The following is a 19,009-nucleotide window of genomic DNA, read 5'->3' as shown; positions in this document are numbered from 1 at the left end:
TCGGGTATTGAGGAGTCTGATAGCTTGGGGGAAGAAACTGTTACATAGTCTGGTCATGAGAACCCAAATGCTTCGGAGCCTTTTCCCAGACGGCAGGAGGGAGAAGAGATTGTATGAGGGGTGCATGGGGTCCTTCATAATGCTGTTTTCTTTGCGGATGCAGCGTGTAGTGTAAATGTCCGTGATGGCAGGAAGAGAGACCCCGATGATCTTCTCAGCTGACCTCACTATCCGCTGCAGTGTCTTGCGATCCGAGATGGTGCAATTTCCGAACCAGGCAGTGATGCAGCTGCTCAGGATGCTCTCAATACAACCCTTGTAGAATGTGATGAGGATGGGTAGAAGATGAACTTTCCTCAGCCTTCGCAGAAAGTAGAGATGCTGCTGGGCTTTCTTTGCTATGGAGCTGGTGTTGAGGGACCAGGTGAGGTTCTCCGACAGGTGAACACCAAGAAATTTGGTGCTCTTTACGATCTCTACTGAGGAGCTGTCAATGTTCAGCGGGGAGTGGTTGCTCCATGCCCTCCTGAAGTCAACAACTTTTGTTTTGTTCACATTAAGAGACCGGTTGTTGGCTCTAGAGGGTGGTACTAAGAGATCAATTTATAGAGGGGATCAGGGATCCTTCCCTCAGAAGGGAGCTCCACAGATTCGTGCGGAACCACCCTGAGTCCATAGAACCATAGAACCATATTACAGCACAGTACAGGCCCTTCAGCCCTCCATGTTGTGCTGACCCATATAATCCTTAAAAAAAGTACTAAACCCACACTACCCCATAACCTATTTTTCTTTCATCCATGTGCCTGTCCAAGAGGCTCTTAAATACCCCTAATGTTTTAGCCTCCACCACCACCGATGTAGATGTGGTTGTGCGGTCCGCTACTCCTTCTGAAGTCAACTACCAATTCCTTCGTCTTGCTGACGTTGAGGGATAGGTTATTGTCTTCGCACCATGCCACCAGGTTCTTAATTTCCTCTCTGTACTCAGACTCATCATTACCCAAGATGCAGCCTACAATTGTGGAGTCCTCAGCAAACTTATATATTGAGTTTGATGGTAACTTGGCTACACAATCATGGGTGTACAGTGAGTACAGCAGGGGGCTGAGTACACAGCCTTGTGGGGCACCGGTGCTCAGAGTGATTGTAGAGGAGAGCTTGTCCCCTATCTTTACAGCCTGGGTCCTGTCTGTGAGGAAGTTGAAGATCCAGCTGCAGATCTGAGTGCTAAGACTCAGGTTCCGGAGCTTAGGAATCAGTTTATTTGGAATGATGGTATTAAAGGCAGAGCTGTAGTCTTTATTCTCCAGGTGTTCTAAGGTGGAATGTAGTGCCAGAGAGATGGCATCTGCTGTTGATCTGTTGCTCCGGTAGGTGAATTGCAAAGCGTCGAGGTTGACCAATAGGTTATGGTTGATGTGTGCCATAACCAATCACTCAAAGCACTTCATAGCAATTGATGTTAGAGCCACAGGTCGATAGTCATTCAGGCATGCCACCTTGCTTTTGGGCTATGGCTTGTTCACAGTCATCGTTAGGAAAGGCCAGGTGATGCAAGTTTCAAAGCTTTATAAATACCCTGATTCCTCAAACCTTCTCACTGTCGCGTGGCACAGGCAGTAATTCCAAGATTACTACCTTTGAGGTCCTGCTTTTCAACTTCTTTCCTAACTCCCTATAGTCTTCTTTCAGGACCTCTTCCCTTTTCCTACCTATGTCATTGGTACCAATATGTGCCACGACCTCTGGCTGTTCTCCCTCCCACCGCAGGATATCTTGGACGCAATCAGAAACATCCTGGACCCTGGCACCTGGGAGGCAAACTACCATACGAGTTTCCTTCCTGCGTCCACAGAATCGCATGTATGAACCCCTGACTAGAGAGTCCCCTATCACCACTGCCTTCCTCTTCCTTTCCCTACCCTTCTGAGCCACAGGGCCAGAGTCTGTGCCAGAGGCACGGCCACTGTCGCTCCCCCAGGTAGGTTGTTCCCCCCCCCCCCCCCCAAGAGTACTCAAACAGGAGTACTTATTGTCAAGGGGTACAGCCACAGGGGTACCCTCTAGTACCTGACTCTTCCCCTTCCCTCTCCTGACTGTGACCCATTTCTCTGTCCCCCATGGCCCCGGAGTGACCACCTGTCTGTAACTCCTCTCTGTCACCTCCTCACTCTCCCTGACTAGACGAAGGACATTGAGCTGCAGCTTCAGTTCCCTAACACGGCCCCTTAGGAGTTGCATCTCGATGCGCTGGGTGCAGATGTGGCTGTCCAGGACGCCGGGAGACTCCAGGACCTCCCACATCTGACACCGACCACAGAAAACTGGCCTCACACACATACTTCCTCCTTTTGCAATCAACAACTGCCTCACCTCGTCCCGTTACTGCTGAAGCCCATGCAGCCAAAGCCCTATCACTCTGCTGCCTCTCACTCCACTGCCCGCTTGATATGGCTGCCTTCTTTTTAAACTGTTCATGCTCAACTGGCTGACGTCACGCGCCTGCACAGTCTGGTCTCTCTCTTCCCCCGAGAACTCAAAGTGTCTTCCCGCTGGAAATCCTTAGGTGCTCTCCCGCTGCCTTCTTGTTCCGACAATGTTGAGAACTATGAAAGGAAGCTAGCAAATAATATCAAAGAGGATACTAAAAGCTTTTTCAAGTATATAAAGAGTAAAAGACAGGTGAGAGTAGATATAGGACCGATAGAAAATGATGCTGGAGAAATTGTAATGGGAGATAAGGAGATGGCGGAGGAACTGAACGAGTATTTTGCATCAGTCTTCACTGAGGAAGACATCAGCAGTATACTGGACACTCAAGGGTGTCAGGGAAGAGAAGTGTGCGCAGTCACAATTATGACAGAGAAAGTACTCAGGAAGCTGAATAGTCTAAGAGTAGATAAATCTTCCGGACCAGATGGAATGTACCCTCGTGTTCTGAAGGAAGTAGCTGTGGAGATAGTGGAGGCATTAGCAATGATCTTTCAAAAGTCAATAGATTCTGGCATGGTTCCAGAGACTGGAAGATCTGCTATTTAAGGAGGTGGGCAAGGAAGCAAAAAGGAAATTATAGACCTGTTAGCTTGACATCGGTGGTTGGGAAGTTGTTGGAGTTGATTTTAAAGGATGAGGTTACGGAGTATCTGGAGGCATATGACAAGATAGGCAGAACTCAGCGTGGTTTCCTTAAAGGAAAATCCTGCCTGACAAACCTATTGCAATTTTTTGAGGAAATTACAAGTAGGCTAGACAAGGGAGATGCAGTGGATGTTGTGTATTTGGATTTTCAGTAGGCCTTTGACAAGGTGCTGCACATGAGGCTGCTAAACAAGATAAGAGCCCATGGAATTATGGGGACTTTACATACATGGATAGAGCGTTGGCTGATTGGCAGGAAACAGAGAGTGGGAATAAAGGGATCCCATTCTGGTTGGCTGCCGGTTACCAGTAGTGTTCCACAGGGGTCTGTGTTGGGGCCGCTTCTTTTTATGTTGTATATCAACGATTTGGATTATGGAATAGATGGCTTTGTGGCTAAGTTTGCTGATGATACAAAAATAGGTGGAGGGGCCAGTAGTGCTGAGGAAACAGAGAGTCTGCAGAGAGACTTGGATAGATTGGGAGAATGGGCAAAGAAGTGGCAAATGAAATACAATGTTGGAAAGTGTATGGTCATGCACTTTGGTAGAAGAAATAAACACGCAGACTATTATTTAAATGGGGAGAGAATTCAAAGTTCTGAGATGCAACGGGACTTGGGAGTCCTCGTACAGGATACCCTTAAGGTTAACCTCCAGGTTGAGTCAGTGGTGAAGAAGGCAAATGCAATGTTGGCATTCATTTCTAGAGGAATAGAGTATAGGAGCAGGGATGTGATATTGAGGTTCTATAAGACACCGGTAGGATCTCACTTGGAGTACTGTGTGCAGTTTTGGGCTCCTTATTTAAGAAAGGATGTGCTGACGTTGGAGAGGGTTCAGAGAAGATTCACTAGAATGATTCCGGGAATGAGAGGGTTAACATATGAGGAACGTTTGACCACTCTTGGACTGTAGTCCTTGAAGTTTAGAAGAATGGGGGGACCTCATAGAAACATTTCGAATGTTGAAAGGCATGGACAGAGTGGATGTGGCAAAGTTGTTTCCCATGGTTGGGGAGTCCAGTACGAGATGGCATGACTTAAGGATTGAAGGGCGCCCATTCAGAACAGAGATGCGAAGAAATGTTTTTAGCCATAGGGTGGTGAATCTGTGGAATTTGTTGCCACAGGCAGCAGTGGAGACTAACTCATTGGGTGTATTTAAGGCAGAGATTGATAGGTATCTGAGTAGCCAGGGCATCAAAGGTTATGGTGAAAAGGCAGGGGAGTGGGACTAAATGGGAGAATGGATCAGCACATGATGAAATGGCAGAGCAGACTCGATGGGCCGAATAGCCGACTTCTGCTCCTTTGTCTTATGGTCTAAAAGAGCTGATTGTGGACTTTAGGTAGAGTAAGATGAAGAAGCACATACCAAACCTCATAGAGGGCTCAGAAGTGGAGAGTGTGAGCACTTTCAAGTTCCTGGGTGTCAAAATCTCTGATAATAAATCAGCTGCAATGGAATGCAGGAGCAGGCTCAATGGGCCAAGGGACTAATTCTGCTCCTATGTCTCATGGTCTCCAAATTATTGTACCTGAAATTATGAATTCAATTAATGGAATATTACAGACTAGAACCTTACCCTGCAGTGTAATATGCTGCAGTTTCTGTGAAGATTTTCAGATTAATACTAACCTACGAGCCAAGGAAGCCAATATTTTGACATCCTCCCATCCATCTTCATATTCCAAGGGTGGACAAATATGGCGCATCTTAACTTCTCTGCAGCCTTGAAAATAAACCAGTGGAACTGCTCAGTTATGAGTAATATTGACATTGTGAGTATCAATTATTTATTAACATGGTAGGGCATTGAAGAATGCAGTAGAACAGAGTGATCTAGGAATAATTGTTCATAGTTCCCTGAAGGTGGAATCTCATGTGGATAGGGTGGTGAAGAAAGCTTTTGGTATGTTGGCCTTTATAAATCGGAGCATTGAGTATAGGAATTGGGATGTAATGTTAAAATTGTACAAGGCATTGGTAAGGCCAAATTTGGAGTATTGTGTACAGTTCTGGTCACCGAATTATAGGAAAGATATCAACAAAATAGAGAGAGTACAGAGAAGATTTACCAGAATGTTACCTGGGTTTCAGCACCTAAGTTACAGGGAAAGGTTGAACAAGTTAGGTCTTTATTCTTTGGAGCGTAGAAAGTTGAGGGGGGACTTGATAGAGGTATTTAAAATAATGAAGGGGCTAGATCGAGTTGACGTGGGTAGGCTTTTTCCATTGAGAGTAGGGGAGATTCAAACAAGAGGACATGATTTGAGAGTTAGGAGGCAAAAGTTTAAGGGTAACATGAGGGGGAATTTCTTTACTCAGAGAGTGGTAGCTGTGTGGAATGAGCTTCCAGTAGAAGTGGTAGAGGCAGGTTCGGTATTGTCATTTAAAGTAACATTGGATAGGTATATGGATAGGAAAGGAATGGAGGGTTATGGGCTGAGTGCGGGCCAGTGGGACTAGGTGAGTGTAAGCGTCGGCATGGACTAGCAGGGCTGAGATGGCCTGTTTCCGTGCTGTAATTGTTATATGGTTATAACATTGCAAGTATCAATGATTATTGACATTGTAAGTTTCAATGATTATTAATGTTGTAAATAACAATAACAATTATTTATTAGCTTTTAACTAATTTTGTGTGCACGACTTTGCCAACATTGACAGGAAATCTCATTCCAATACTACACTATCAAAACAATGGATTACAAAGTGAGGGGAGTACAGCAATGAGGAAAAGAAAATTTATGACAAGACAGGACAATAAAACCCATATTTTGAAGTAATATTGAGACAAAGGACAGATATCAACAATTCAGACTAAATTTATAAATTGGAACCGGCAAGCTCAATGTGCAAATCAAAAAATTATCTAATTAATTCCCTCATTGTTTGGCATCCAGAGAGTTGTGTCTTTCTTAATGCTTCTGCATGGCTTCAACAATTGTTGGAGAAGACTGCTGACTTTCAGTGGTGGGACCACTGATGAGTCATAAGGATAACCTTCAGCACTGGGATGCTACAAACATTGTATAGAATTCATGTCTAATGCTGGATTTGTCTTTGCTCCTTAACATTGCACAGAGATTTTCTAGCTAAGGCCTCAAGTATTTCTTTTTCCTTCCTCTGCAGGTCATCACATTGAATTCTCTGATGAGTTCGAATTTTGTGTCTATTCTTACTATATACTCAGACCACTTGTTTAGTGATTCCCCAATTGTGGATTTCACTTCTGAACTGAATGATAAAGCATATCCAAGTCTAGTATTGTGAATGGCTGTGTTAAATCAATTAGTGGTGCATCTTCATTTTTATTCCTCTCCAGCTGCTGCCTTTGGCTGGCCTGACAATTTTTGGCAGTCTCAAAGGAGAAGGCACTAGTCTGGATTGGTGAAGGGAAGAAACTTCAAAACAAAATCATAATTTTTCAGTGAAGCGGCCGTTAGTGTTCATCTCTGATTGCCCCGAAGAACATACAGTGTACCACTGGAGTTGTTTTGATGAATGTATCCCTTCAATATGAGTGACAATGAAGGAATTGTTATATATTTCCCAGGCAGAATAGTGTGTGGCTTGGAGAGGAATCTACATGGTTGGAACTTCCATGTCTCTGTCCTTGTCTTTCTTGTTGCTTGCTGATTTTTGAGGTGATGTCAGAGCAACGAAGGTGTGATAATAACCATATAACCATATAACAATTACAGCACGGAAACAGGCCAGCTTGGCCCTTCTAGTCCGTGCCGAACACTTACTCTCACCTAGTCCCACCTACCTGCACTCAGCACATAACCCTCCACTCCTTTCCTGTCCATATACCTATTCATTCCTTTCCTGTCTATATACCTATCCAATTTTTTTAAAATGACAAAATTGAACCTGCATCTACCGCTTCTACTGGAAGCTCGTTCCACACAGCTACCACTCTCTGAGTAAAGAAGTTCCCCCTCGTGTTACCCCTAAACTTTTGCCCCTTAACTCTCAACTCATGTCTTCTTGTTTGAATCTCCCCTACTCTCGATGGAAAAAGCCTATCCATGTCAACTCTATCTAACCCCCTCGTAATTTTAAATACCTCTATAAAGTCCCCCCTCAACCTTCTATGCTGCAAAGAATAAAGACCTAACTTGTTCAACCTTTCTCTGTAACTTAGGTGCTGAAACCCAGGTAACATTCTAGTAAATCTCCTCTGTACTCTCTCTATTTTGTTGACATCTTTCCTATAATTTGGTGACCAGAACTGTACACAATACTCCAAATTTGGCCTCACCAATGCTTTGTACAATTTTAACATTACATTCCAACTCCTATACTCAATGCTCTGATTTATAAAGGCCAGCATACCAAAAGCTTTCTTCACCACCCTATCCACATGAGATTCCATCTTCAGGGAACTATGCACAATTATTCCTAGATCACTCTGTTCTACTGCATTCTTCAAAGCTCTACCATTTACCATGTATGTCCTATTTTGATTATTCCTACCAAAATGTAGCACCTCACACTTATCAGCATTAAACTCCATCTGCCATCTTTCAGCCCACTCTTCTAACTGACCTAAATTTCTCTGCAAGCTTTGAAAACCTACTTCATGATCTACAACTCCACCTATCTTAGTATAATCTGCATATTTACTAATCCAATTTACCACCCCATCATCCAGATCATTAATGTATATGACAAACGACATTGCACCCAGTGCAGATCCCTGAGGCACACCACTAGTCACCGGCCTCCAACCTGACAAACAGTTATCCACCACTACTCTCTGGCATCTCCCATCCAGACACTGTTGAATCCATTTTACTACTTCCATATTAATACTTAATGATTGAACCTTCCTAACTAACCTTGCATGTGGAACCTTGTCAAAGGCTTTACTGAAGTCCATATAGACAACATCCACTGCTTTACCCTCGTCAACTTTCCTAATAACCTCTTCAAAAAATTCAATAAGATTTGTCAAACATGACCTTCCACGCACAAATCCATGTTGACTGTTCCTAATCAAACTCTGTCTATCCAGATAATTATATATACCATCTCTAAGAATACTTTCCATTAATTTACCCACCATTGACGTCAAACTTACAGGCTGATAATTGCTAGGTTTATTCTTAGAACCCTTTTTAAACAATGGAACCACATGAGCAATATGCCAATCCTTCGCCACCATCCCTGTTTCTAATGACATTTGAAATATTTCTGTTAGAGCCCTTGCTATTTATACACTAATTTCCCTCAAGGTCCTAGGGATAATCCTGTCAGGACCTGGAAATTTATCCACTTTTATATTCTTTAAAAGCGCCAGTACTTCCACTTTTTTAATCACCATAGTTTCCATAACTACCCTACTTGTTTCCCTTACCTTACATAATTCAATATCCTTCTCCTTAGTGAATACCGAAGAAAAGAAATTGTTTAAAATCTCTCCCATCTCTCCCCATAGTGGGGAGAGAATGAAAGATTGCTGTAGAAGGTGGGCTGCTTTGTCCTAGATAGTGGAGGACACTTCATTATGTTTACAGTTCAAGTCCTATCAGCACTGGAAAGGCTATGTAGTATTAAGAGTGAGTCACTCCCATCAGGATATTCAGCCTCTGACCTGCACTTACAGTTGCAATCTTATTGTGGATGGTTGAGTTGAGTTTCTGATCATTGGTGACCCCTCAAGAATTTGATACTGCCATTGAATACTGTCCAGGATAGAAAATTAGTTTTCTTATCAAAGATGGCCATAGTCTCCGCTAAGTGGTTGCCTTGTGTATCATTTGGAATCTGCACTTCAGTTCTCACTCTGCTCGTAGCAACAGCACCTCCCAAACTCATGACCTCTGCCATCAAGATAGCAGATGCAGGGGACACCATCATTGACTTTCTCATTGGATAGTAAATGCTAGCTTTGCCAACAACACACAGATCCCAAAAATTAATAATAAAAATACAGTGGGTGAGAAGAGACAATTGTGCTTTTTACTGTTTGTTTGGCTCAGCACCTTGCACAAACCCATCCATGTCCTTCAGTATTTGGTCAGTGGTGGTGCTATCAAGCTAAACTTGGTGACAGATATAAAAGTCCTCTATACAGACTGTTGCCTTATTACTTGCCCTGAAGAAGAGCACTGTCCAGTAGTTGTGGGAGAATACTAGGTGTCCTTCAACAAATTTTCTGTTGCCCACGTTTGACCCGATGCTGTGAGATTTTATGGAATATGGGGTTAATGTTGAAAACTATTCCTTTCTGAAAGTTTGCTACTGGGTTTCTGCCCTTTGTGGGTCTATCCTGCTTGTTGCGGAATGTATCAGGGACTGTGGTGAAGCAATCTAGCTTGCTGTTTTTATGGTCCAATGCCATGAGTATGCAGTGTAAGACTGTTGCTTGTCTAGGATAACTCAGACTTTACACACCAGTTCTTAGATGTTTTCAAGGAGGATCTCGTCAATCGTTTAACAAATCTTGGCTTACTGAACATAAAACATTGAAAACCTACAGCACATTAAAGGCCCTTCAGCCCACAAAGCTGTGCTGAACATGTCCTTAGCTTAGAAATTATCTAAGGTTACCCATAGCCCTCTATTTTTCTAAGCTCCATGTACCTGTCCAGGAGTCTCTTAAAAGACCCTGTCGTATCCGCCTCCACCACTGTCGCCAGCAGTCCATTCCATGCACTCACCACTCTCTGCGTAAAAAAACTTATCCCTGACATCTCCACTGTACCTACTTCCAAGCACTTTAGAACTGTGCCCTCTCATGCTAGCCATTTCAGCCCTGGGAAAAAGCTTCTGACTATCCAGACGATCAATGCCTCTCATCATCTTTTACACCTCTATCAGGTCACCTCTCATCCTCCGTCACTCCAAGGAGAAAAGGCCGAGTTCACTCAACCTATTCTCATAAGGCATGCTCTACAATCCAGGCAACATCCTTGTAAATCTCCTCTGCACCCTTTCTGTGGTTTCCACATCCTTCCTGTAGTGAGGTGACCAGAACTGAGCACAGTACGCCAAGTGGGGTCTGACCAGGGACTTATATAGCTGCAACATTACTTCTCGGCTCCTAAACTCAATCCCACAATTGATGAAGGCCAATGCACTGTATGCCTTCTTAACCACAGAGTCAACCTGCGCAGTAGCTTTGAGTGTCCTATGGACTCGGACCCCAAGTTCCCTCTGATCCTCCACACTGCCAAGAGTCTTACCAATAATACTATATTCTGCCATCATATTTGACCTACCAAAATGAACCACCTCACACTTATCTGGATTGAACTCCATCTGCCACTTCTCAGCTCAGTTTTGCATCCTATTAATATCCCGCTGTAACCTCTGACAGCCCTCCACACTATCCACAACAACCCCAACCTTTGTGTCACCAGCAAATTTACTAACCCATCCCTCCACTTTCACATCCAGGTCATTTATAAAAATTATGAAGAGTAGGGGTCCCAGAACAGATCCCTGAGGCACACCACTGGTGACTGACCTCCATGCAGAATATGACCCATCTACAATTACTCTTTGCCTTCTGTGGGCAAGCCAGTTCTGGATCTGCAAAGCAATTTCCCCTTGGATTCCATGCCTCCTTACTTTCTCAATAAGCCTTGTGTGGGGTAGCTTATCAAATGCCTTGCTGAAATCCATATACACTACATCCACTGCTTTACCTCCATCAACATGTTTAGTCACATCTTCAAAAAAATTTAACTGTAACCTTAACTCTTCAATTTCCAACCACCTGTGTTAACATTTCACCTCCTTGCTTATCAGCAATCTATTGTTATTTTCTATAAGAGGAATGACAAAGACTCTGCTTACATCACATATTGAGAAAGAGATGCCCAAAAACTTCAGTTATCGAAGGGGAAAAAATATCATCCATCTTAAATGTGTGATACTTCATTTTGAGGCAATGACTACTTGTTCTAGTTTCTCCTGCAAGAGGAATCATCCTCCTGCCATCCATCCCATCAAGATTTCTTAGGAGCTTCTGTGTTTCAATTGAGTCTCCTCTGATTCTTCCCACATGGTATTTGGCAAGGTACCCCATGCAAGGCTTATTGAGAAAGTAAGGAAGCATGGGATCAAAGGGGACATTGCTTTGTGGATCCAGAACTGGCTTACCCACAGAAGGCAAAGAGTGATTGTAGATGGGTCATATTCTGCATGGAGTTCGGTCACCAGTGGTGTGCCTCAGGGATCTGTTCTGGGACCCCTACTCTTCGTGATTTTTATAAATGACCTGGATGAGTAAGTGGAGGAATGGGTTAGTAAGTTTGCTGATGACACAAAGGTTTGAGGTGTTGTGGATAGTGTGGAGGGCTATCAGAGGTAACAGCGGGTCATTGATAGGATGCAGAACTGGGCTGAGAAGTGGCAGTTGGAGTTCAACCCAGATAAGTGTGAGATGGTTCATTTTGGTAGGTCAAATATGATGACAGAATATAATATTAATGGTAAGCCTCTTGGCAGTGTGGAGGATCAGACGGATCTTGGGGTCCAAGTCCATAGGACACTCAAAGCTGCTGTGCAGGTTGACTCTGTGATTAAGAAGGCATACGGTGCATTGGCCTTCATCAATTGTGGGATTGAGTTTAGGAGCCAAGAGGTAATTTTGCAGCTATATAGGACCCTAGTCAGACCCCACTTGGAGTACTGTGCTCAGTTCTGGTCACCTCACTATAGGAAGGATGTGGAAACCATTGAAAGGGTGCAGAGGAGATTTACAAGGATGTTGGCTGGATTGGGGAGCATTCCTTTTGAGAATAGGTTGAATGAACTCAGCCTTTTTCCTTGGAGTGACGGAGGATGAGAGGTGACTTGATAGAGGTGTATAAGATGAGGAGAGGCATTGATTGTGTGGATAGTCAGAGGCTTCTTCCCTGGACTGTAATGGCTAGCATGAGATGGCAGAGTTTTAAGGTGTTTGGAAGTAGGTATAGCTGAGATGTCAGGGGTAAATTTTTTATGCAGAGAGTGGTGAGTGCGTGGAATGGGTTGCTGGCAATGGTGGTGGGGTGGATATATAGTGTCTTTTAAGAGACTCCTGGACAAATATATGGAGCTCAGAAAAATAGAGGGGTATAGGTAGCTCTAGGTAATTTCTAAAGTAAGGACATGTTCAGCACAACTTTCGGGCTGAAGGGCCTGTATTGTGCTGTAGATTTTCTATGTTCCTATTGTTACAGAAATTAGATTAAATTGTGTTTGGATGTCCATCATTCATGGAAAATTATGTTTTAATTCTACAGTGCTGAATTGTGATACCAATGACCTTTGACACTGCAGGACTCTTTGCTTTCCAAATTCTTTCACATTCATCACCTTCACCACATCCAGCATCCTAATTCCCAATGTCACAAGACATACATTTGGCTCGTCATGACCTTCTGTTCGAAGGTTACACCCACCCAACCCAAATGTGATGACATCCCTAGAATTGTCATCACTCTCAGAATTCTATAGAGACCATTCCCTGCATGACAAGTAAAGCTTTAAGACATGTTAATGCTTACTGCATACACTGGGTAAAGCTCTGGACAGTTGAGATTCCAGTCATTGACAGAAGTTCCAATCTGGATTCCAGGAAATCCTAACTCTTTTACACAACGATACATTTCCTGAACAGCGAGTTCTGGGTCTTGCATGGGCACGGTACCAAGTCCAGTGAATCTCTTTGAATGTTTCGTTACTGTGGCTGCAATGTTGTCATTCAAAATACGGCATAAGTCCAATGTGTCCGTGGGTTTTGCCTACCAAAAACAACAGTATGACAATTAGCAACAAATAGCAGAATTTATAGTCATAGAGCACGGCAGCACAGATACAGGCCATTTGTCCCATCTAGCCCCTGCTGAACTGTTATTCTGCTTAATCCCATTGTTCTTTATTTGGACCATATCCCTCCTAGCTATGCAGCTATCCAAACTTTTAAATGTTGCAATCAAACCCCCATCCACCACTTCCACTGGCAGTTCCCTCCAATTTATTACCTGATCCTGAATGCCAAGTGATTGAACCTTCTTGAACAGCCTCCCATGCAAAAGTTTGTTGAAAGGCTTTCAGAAGTAAATTTCTTATGTGAAAGTTAAATTAAGGCAATTCAAAGGGTTGCAACATATGTGAGTATTTGGTAGTAGAAGAACAGGTTTTTGAAGATGTTTCATTGAGAAAAAATGGAACTCTTCATGTGTCTGTGTGTTGACCTTAGCAGGAAATGTAAAATATGAATTAAATTATTGTTGTTATGGTGTCCAAATCACCTCGTCTTTCATTGCTAAGCTTAAAAGTATTCCACCACTCCTGGGCCTGTACTTTATTTGGCAATCAAAATGCATTTATTCAGCTGCACTGCTTGATAAAGCTGAACTATTCCTTTGATTTATGTTTAAATAATATATATTAACCATATAAAAGAGAGAAGATCCTTATAGCTAAGACAAAGGACATGAGGCAAGTCAGAAAGAATTGGATACATCAGATGAAAATGAAGGTACGCAGACCAATCAGCCATCTGATTCTGCTCTGCTATGAAATACATTAATGGTTGACCATCTACATTCAGTTCCCTCTACCTGCTTCCCCCTCTTAACCCTTGCTGTCTTTAGACATTAATATCATATCCATTATTTCTTAAATATATTTAATATTTTGGCTTTCCCTGTCTTGTGTAGCAAAGAATTCTCATGTTCAGCCCTCTTAGGATGACAAAATCTCTCTTCAACTGTATCCTAAATGAATGATATTGAATTAAGCTACAAGACCATATGCTACAGGAGGAGATTTTGGTCTTCTGGTCCCCCAGGGCTGCTCCTAATTCTACACCCTCAGTTATGGGCTTCCCTGTATCCAGAGAGCCGTGCCTGTCACGTGACAGCACTGCCCTCACCTGGTCAGAAGTCACACCACCTGCCAGTCAACATTTCACCCCTCCCAACTAATCAATGCACACTTAACCATTGGCCACCTTAATTGGATTAACCTGTCTAACACCAAGCCTTTGGCCCCCTGGTGAATCACCTGGGCTGGACCCTCCAGCCTCCTGACCTATAAAGGGTGCTATATGTGGTTAGCTCACTCTCTTTCTGCCATCCTCGAGGGATCACCCTGCTTCACTCCAGGCTGAAGACTGCAGAACAGCACTGGAGACATGTGGTAAGGTGTGCATTGAATAGGGTTGTGGGAGCGGTTATTGTTGTCCCTTTAGCAAAGAGCCATGCTTGCCCAGAGTCAGAGGGTGGCATGTATTGTAGTTACTTTTCCCTTGCTTGTATGTGTACCTGTACTCTGTCCTCACACCGTGTTCCTGTGTATTGTACTGCCTGTTGGGGTTAATTCGAGACTGCCATTACAGGTCAGGAGTGGCTCACGTAACACACATAATGTTAGGAGGCCGGGATGCGAGGGAGGGGGGAGCGAAACTGGGGACCCCGCTACACCGATACTATTAGTGTCACGCGATTCAGTAAACAAAAGAAACAGGTAACTCGTGAGCATATGGCTGCGGGCCAATAAGATGGACACAAGTGCCCGATATTACCTAATATGTAGCGGGGTTGTGCTGGGGGGAAAAGGGGTATAAATAAGAGCAGATTGTAAGGGGAAAACAGAACGCCTTCTCCAGCGACTCCGTGGATTCGCTGTGCCAGTTACGAATTCTGCAATAAAGCCACGTTTTTGCAATATTCCGGTGTTAGTTGTCTCTCTTCCTAAAAGAACACAGGGCAGAATTTCAAGCCCAACATGCCGAACTGACTTTTCCCATGCTCGTCTGTTCTAAGCGTGTTTGTGTGAATATTGTAGCTGCTTGTGTTGTTCCCAGGCTTTTTCTCCCCTTGTAAATAAACTCCTTATTATTAAAACTGTGTGTCCAGAGCTCTTGCCTTTGAGACCCAAAGAATCTTACTCATTTCCATCACAACATTCCCCATTGTCAGGAAATCTATATCCAGTCATATAACCATATAACAATTACAGCATGGAAACAGGCCATCTCGGCCCTTCTAGTCTGTGCTGAACACTTACTCTCACCTAGTCCCACCTACCTGCACTCAGCACATAACCCTCCATTCTTTTCCTGTCCATATACCTATCCAATTTTTTTAAAAATGACAAAATCGAACCTGCCTCTACCACTTCTACTGGAAGCTCGTTCCACACAGCTACTACTCTCTGAGTAAAGAAGTTCCCCCTTGTGTTACCCTTAAACTTTTACCCCTTAACTCTCAACTCATGCCCTTTTGTTTGAATCTCCCCTACTCTCAATGGAAAAAGCCTATCCATGTCAACGCTATCTAACCCCCTCGTAATTTTAAATACCTCTATCAAGTCCCCCCTCAACCTTCTACGCTCCAAAGAATAAAGACTTAACTTGTTCAACCTTTCTCTGTAACTTGGGTGCTGGTTTATTCCCTATCCCTAACTACCTTGGTAAACCTTTCTCAATAGCTCTAATGCACCTTGTGGTGGTACAGTATGGGAGCTTCAATCACCTCAAAGACTTCAAAGATATTCAGTCCAATCAGGATTTCAAAAGTTTCACTGAGGCTCTGTCTTAAACTTCTGAACTTTGGTAACTCTGATCATCCCAACCTCTCTTTGCATGTCAGTCTTATCATCTTAGGAATAAGTCTGCTAGACTCCATAGAGCAAGAACATTCTTTCTCAGGCAGAGATCACACATTACTGAAAGCATAGTCCTGTCCAATTACATAAAAATATCACTGTTCCTGCATTCAAAGCCAACACACCAAGGTATTTCTGCATGTGGAACCAAAATCATCTATAATTTCAAAATGGAAACTCGTGTTCAGAATGGTGAGAATATTGACCTCGTAACAAAAATCATTAGCATTTATGGGAATATTAACTGAGTACACAGCAAAAAAGAAAGTAAGACCTGTGGTACATCCTCCTTCCTCCTGTCACTGTCAATGTGGACTTCATGATCCATTTCTATTCAATCTGATTTCAATTACACAGGACATTTAGAAAATCCACTGAAACTCTTCGTTTCTGTTCATGATATGTGTGCAGAATTGTTGAGATCAGCAGGTTTATTCCCTATCCCTAACTACCTTGGTAAACCTTTCTCAATAGCTCTAATGCACCTTGTGATGGTCCTCCTGCAGTACAGTTTGGGAGCTTCAATCACAAAGTCTTCAAAGATATTCAAAGGGGAGTTCTGAGTCTACAGTTTACCATGTCCAAGGTCACATAATACCATAAGACAAAGAAGCAGAATGAGGCCATTTGGCCCATCAAGTCTAATCCGCCATTCAATCATGGCTGATCCTTTTATCCCCTCCTCAGCCCATTCCTAGACCTTGTTCCTGTAACTTTTGATGCCGTGTCCAATCAAGAACCTATTAAGTTTTGCCTTAAATACACCCAATGACCTGGCCTCCACAGCTGCCTGTTGTAACAAATTCCACAAATTCACCACCCTCTGGCTAAAGAAGTTTCTCTGCATCTCAGTTTTAAATGGACGCCCCTCTATCTTGAGGCTGTGCCCTCCTGCCCAAGACTCCCCCATCATGGAAAACATCCTTTCCACTTCTACTCTGTCTTGACCTTTTAACATTCGAAAGGTTTCAATGAAATTCGCCCTCGTCCTTCTGAATTCCAGCGAGTACAGACCAGAGCCATCAAACGTTCCTCGTATGATAACCCTTTCAATCCCAGAATCATACTTGGGAACCGCCTCTGGACAGTTGTATTCAACCATCTTGAATACATAAGGGACAGATTTTCTTTCCTTGAAGGATTTAAATAAGCCATCTGAGCGGTTACGGCATTTATTGTTAGCCTTCTAAGGACAGATTTAAATAAGTGGAATTTAAAATTTGCTGCTGTCATGGTGGTAATTTCAGAATTCCATGTCACATGTCGAGATATCTAGAATAGGAATCATGTTTAATATCACTGGCATATGTCATGAAATTTGTTATTTGCACAGCAGTGCATTGTAATGCATAACAATAGAATCTATAAATTACAATAAGAAGCATGTATAAAAAGAAAATTAAATTAAGTAGTGCGAAAAGTGAAGAAGAAGTGGTAGTGTTCATGGGTCCATTGAAATCAGATGGCAGAGGGGAAGAAGCTATTCCTGAATTATTGTGTGTGTGCCTTCAGGCTCCTCTATTTCCTCCGTTGATGGTAGCAATGAGAAAAGGGCATGTCCTGGGTGATAGGGATACTTAATGATGAATTCCACCTTTTTGCAGCATCACTCCTTGAAGATGTCCTGGATGCTGGGAGGCCAGTGCTCATGATGGAGCTGGCTGAATTTACAACTTTCTGTAGCTTTTTTGGATCCTGCGGAGTGGCCCTTCTATGCCAGACAGAGGTCATTATATTCCAATACAATTAAACTTGCTTCACATAATTTGCTAACAAGAACCTCATCCAAGTGCTCTTGGTAGTCTCCAAACCTGCCTGCCACATCCAAGACTCTGATTACCAATGTCCTTATAAATAAGATATGGATGCATGGAATCGGGGGAAGTGTATTGGCATGGATAGTGGATTGGTTAACCAATAGAAGGCAGAGAGTTGGTATAAAGGAGGATAGCAAAAGCTTTTTTAGGGATGTGAAGAGAAAGAAGATAGTTAAGAACAATGTTGGGCCCTTGAAGAATGAATTGGGTGAAATTATGGGAAACCGAAATGGCAGAAGAATTTAATAAGTACTTTAGATCTGTCTTCACTAAGGAAGACACAAGCAATCTCCCAGATGTATGGATGGGCCAAGGACATAGGGTAACGGAGGAAATGAAACAGATTGACATTAGGAAGGAAACTGTGATGAGTAGACTGATGGGACTGAAGGCTAACAAATCCCTAGGTCCAGATGGTTTGCATCCTAGGGTACTGAAGGAGGTGCCTCTGGAAATTGCGAATGCATTGGTAATCATTTTCCAATGTTCCTTAGATTCAGGATCAGTTCCTGAGGATTGGAGAATGGCTAATGTTATCCCACTTTTTAAGAAAGGAGGGAGGGAGAAAACAGAGAATTATCATCTTGTCAGCCTAACATCAGTAGTGGGGAAGATGCTTTAATAATGGACTCTAAGATGTAATAGTGGCATATCTAGATAGCAGTGATAGGATTGGGCAGAGCCGGCATGGATTTACCAAGGGCAAATCATGCTTGACTAATCTATTGGAGTTTTTCGAGGATGTAACCAGGAAGTTAGACAAGGGAGATCCAGTGGATGTAGTGTACCTCAATTTTCAGAAGGCATTTGGTAAGGTCCCACATAGGAGATTGGTGGGTAAAATCAGAGCTCATGGCATTGGGGGGAAGACAATTCTCTGCCCAGGGAAGCAGTTGAGGCTTCTTCACTAAATATATTTAAGATAGAGTTAGATAGATTTTTACATAGCAGGGGAATTAAGGGTTATGGGGAAAAGGCAGGTAGATGGAACTGAGTTTATAGACAGATCAGCCATGGTCTTATTGAATGGTGGAACAGGCTTGATGGGCCAGATGGCCTACTCCTGTTCCTATTTCTTACGTTCTTATGTCCTACCTGGTACCAATTTCAATTCCTGTGTTTACCATCCTAAATTGGTTCCTTGATTTTCAGTCTCTGCATGATCCTTTTAGCTTTTATTTTGCTAAATTCTCTCATATCTTTCACAGCACTCACCTTTTTGACTAAACTTTTCAATACTGAAATAACTTTGTGTTCCAGAGGTTCAATCAGCATTAGGAGAAGAGCACTGTGAATTAAATAAAAGTACAGACAGGCAAGTGGGGTGGCCATTGTTGGGAGCAGACCAGTGGTGAGAGTAGGAGCGTCAGACTTCGACTCGAGGCTTCAACGAGAAGAGGCTGATGCCAGAGAAACAAATTAGAGGGT

The 19,009-nt window shown here is 43.0% G+C and overlaps 1 protein-coding gene across 2 annotated transcripts in view; it reads right to left on the bottom strand.

Moving 5' to 3' along the window:
• The window catches only part of acmsd (aminocarboxymuconate semialdehyde decarboxylase), a 115,953-nt gene that overhangs the window by 40,411 nt on the left and 56,533 nt on the right, over window positions 1–19,009 (bottom strand). For both annotated transcript variants that reach the window (XM_073047612.1, XM_073047611.1), the window contains exons 5-6: window positions 12,656–12,892; window positions 4,782–4,875 (exon numbers count right to left, since the gene is read on the bottom strand). In XM_073047612.1, the coding sequence (XP_072903713.1) occupies window positions 4,782–4,875; window positions 12,656–12,892 (331 nt within the window). The remainder of the gene's footprint in view (window positions 1–4,781; window positions 4,876–12,655; window positions 12,893–19,009) is intronic.

Source organism: Hemitrygon akajei, chromosome 5 (genome assembly GCF_048418815.1).
Source record: "Hemitrygon akajei chromosome 5, sHemAka1.3, whole genome shotgun sequence".
Lineage (NCBI taxonomy): Eukaryota > Metazoa > Chordata > Chondrichthyes > Myliobatiformes > Dasyatidae > Hemitrygon > Hemitrygon akajei.
The sequence above is the reverse complement of the archived record's forward strand: the minus strand, read 5'-3'. Positions and strand labels throughout refer to the sequence as shown.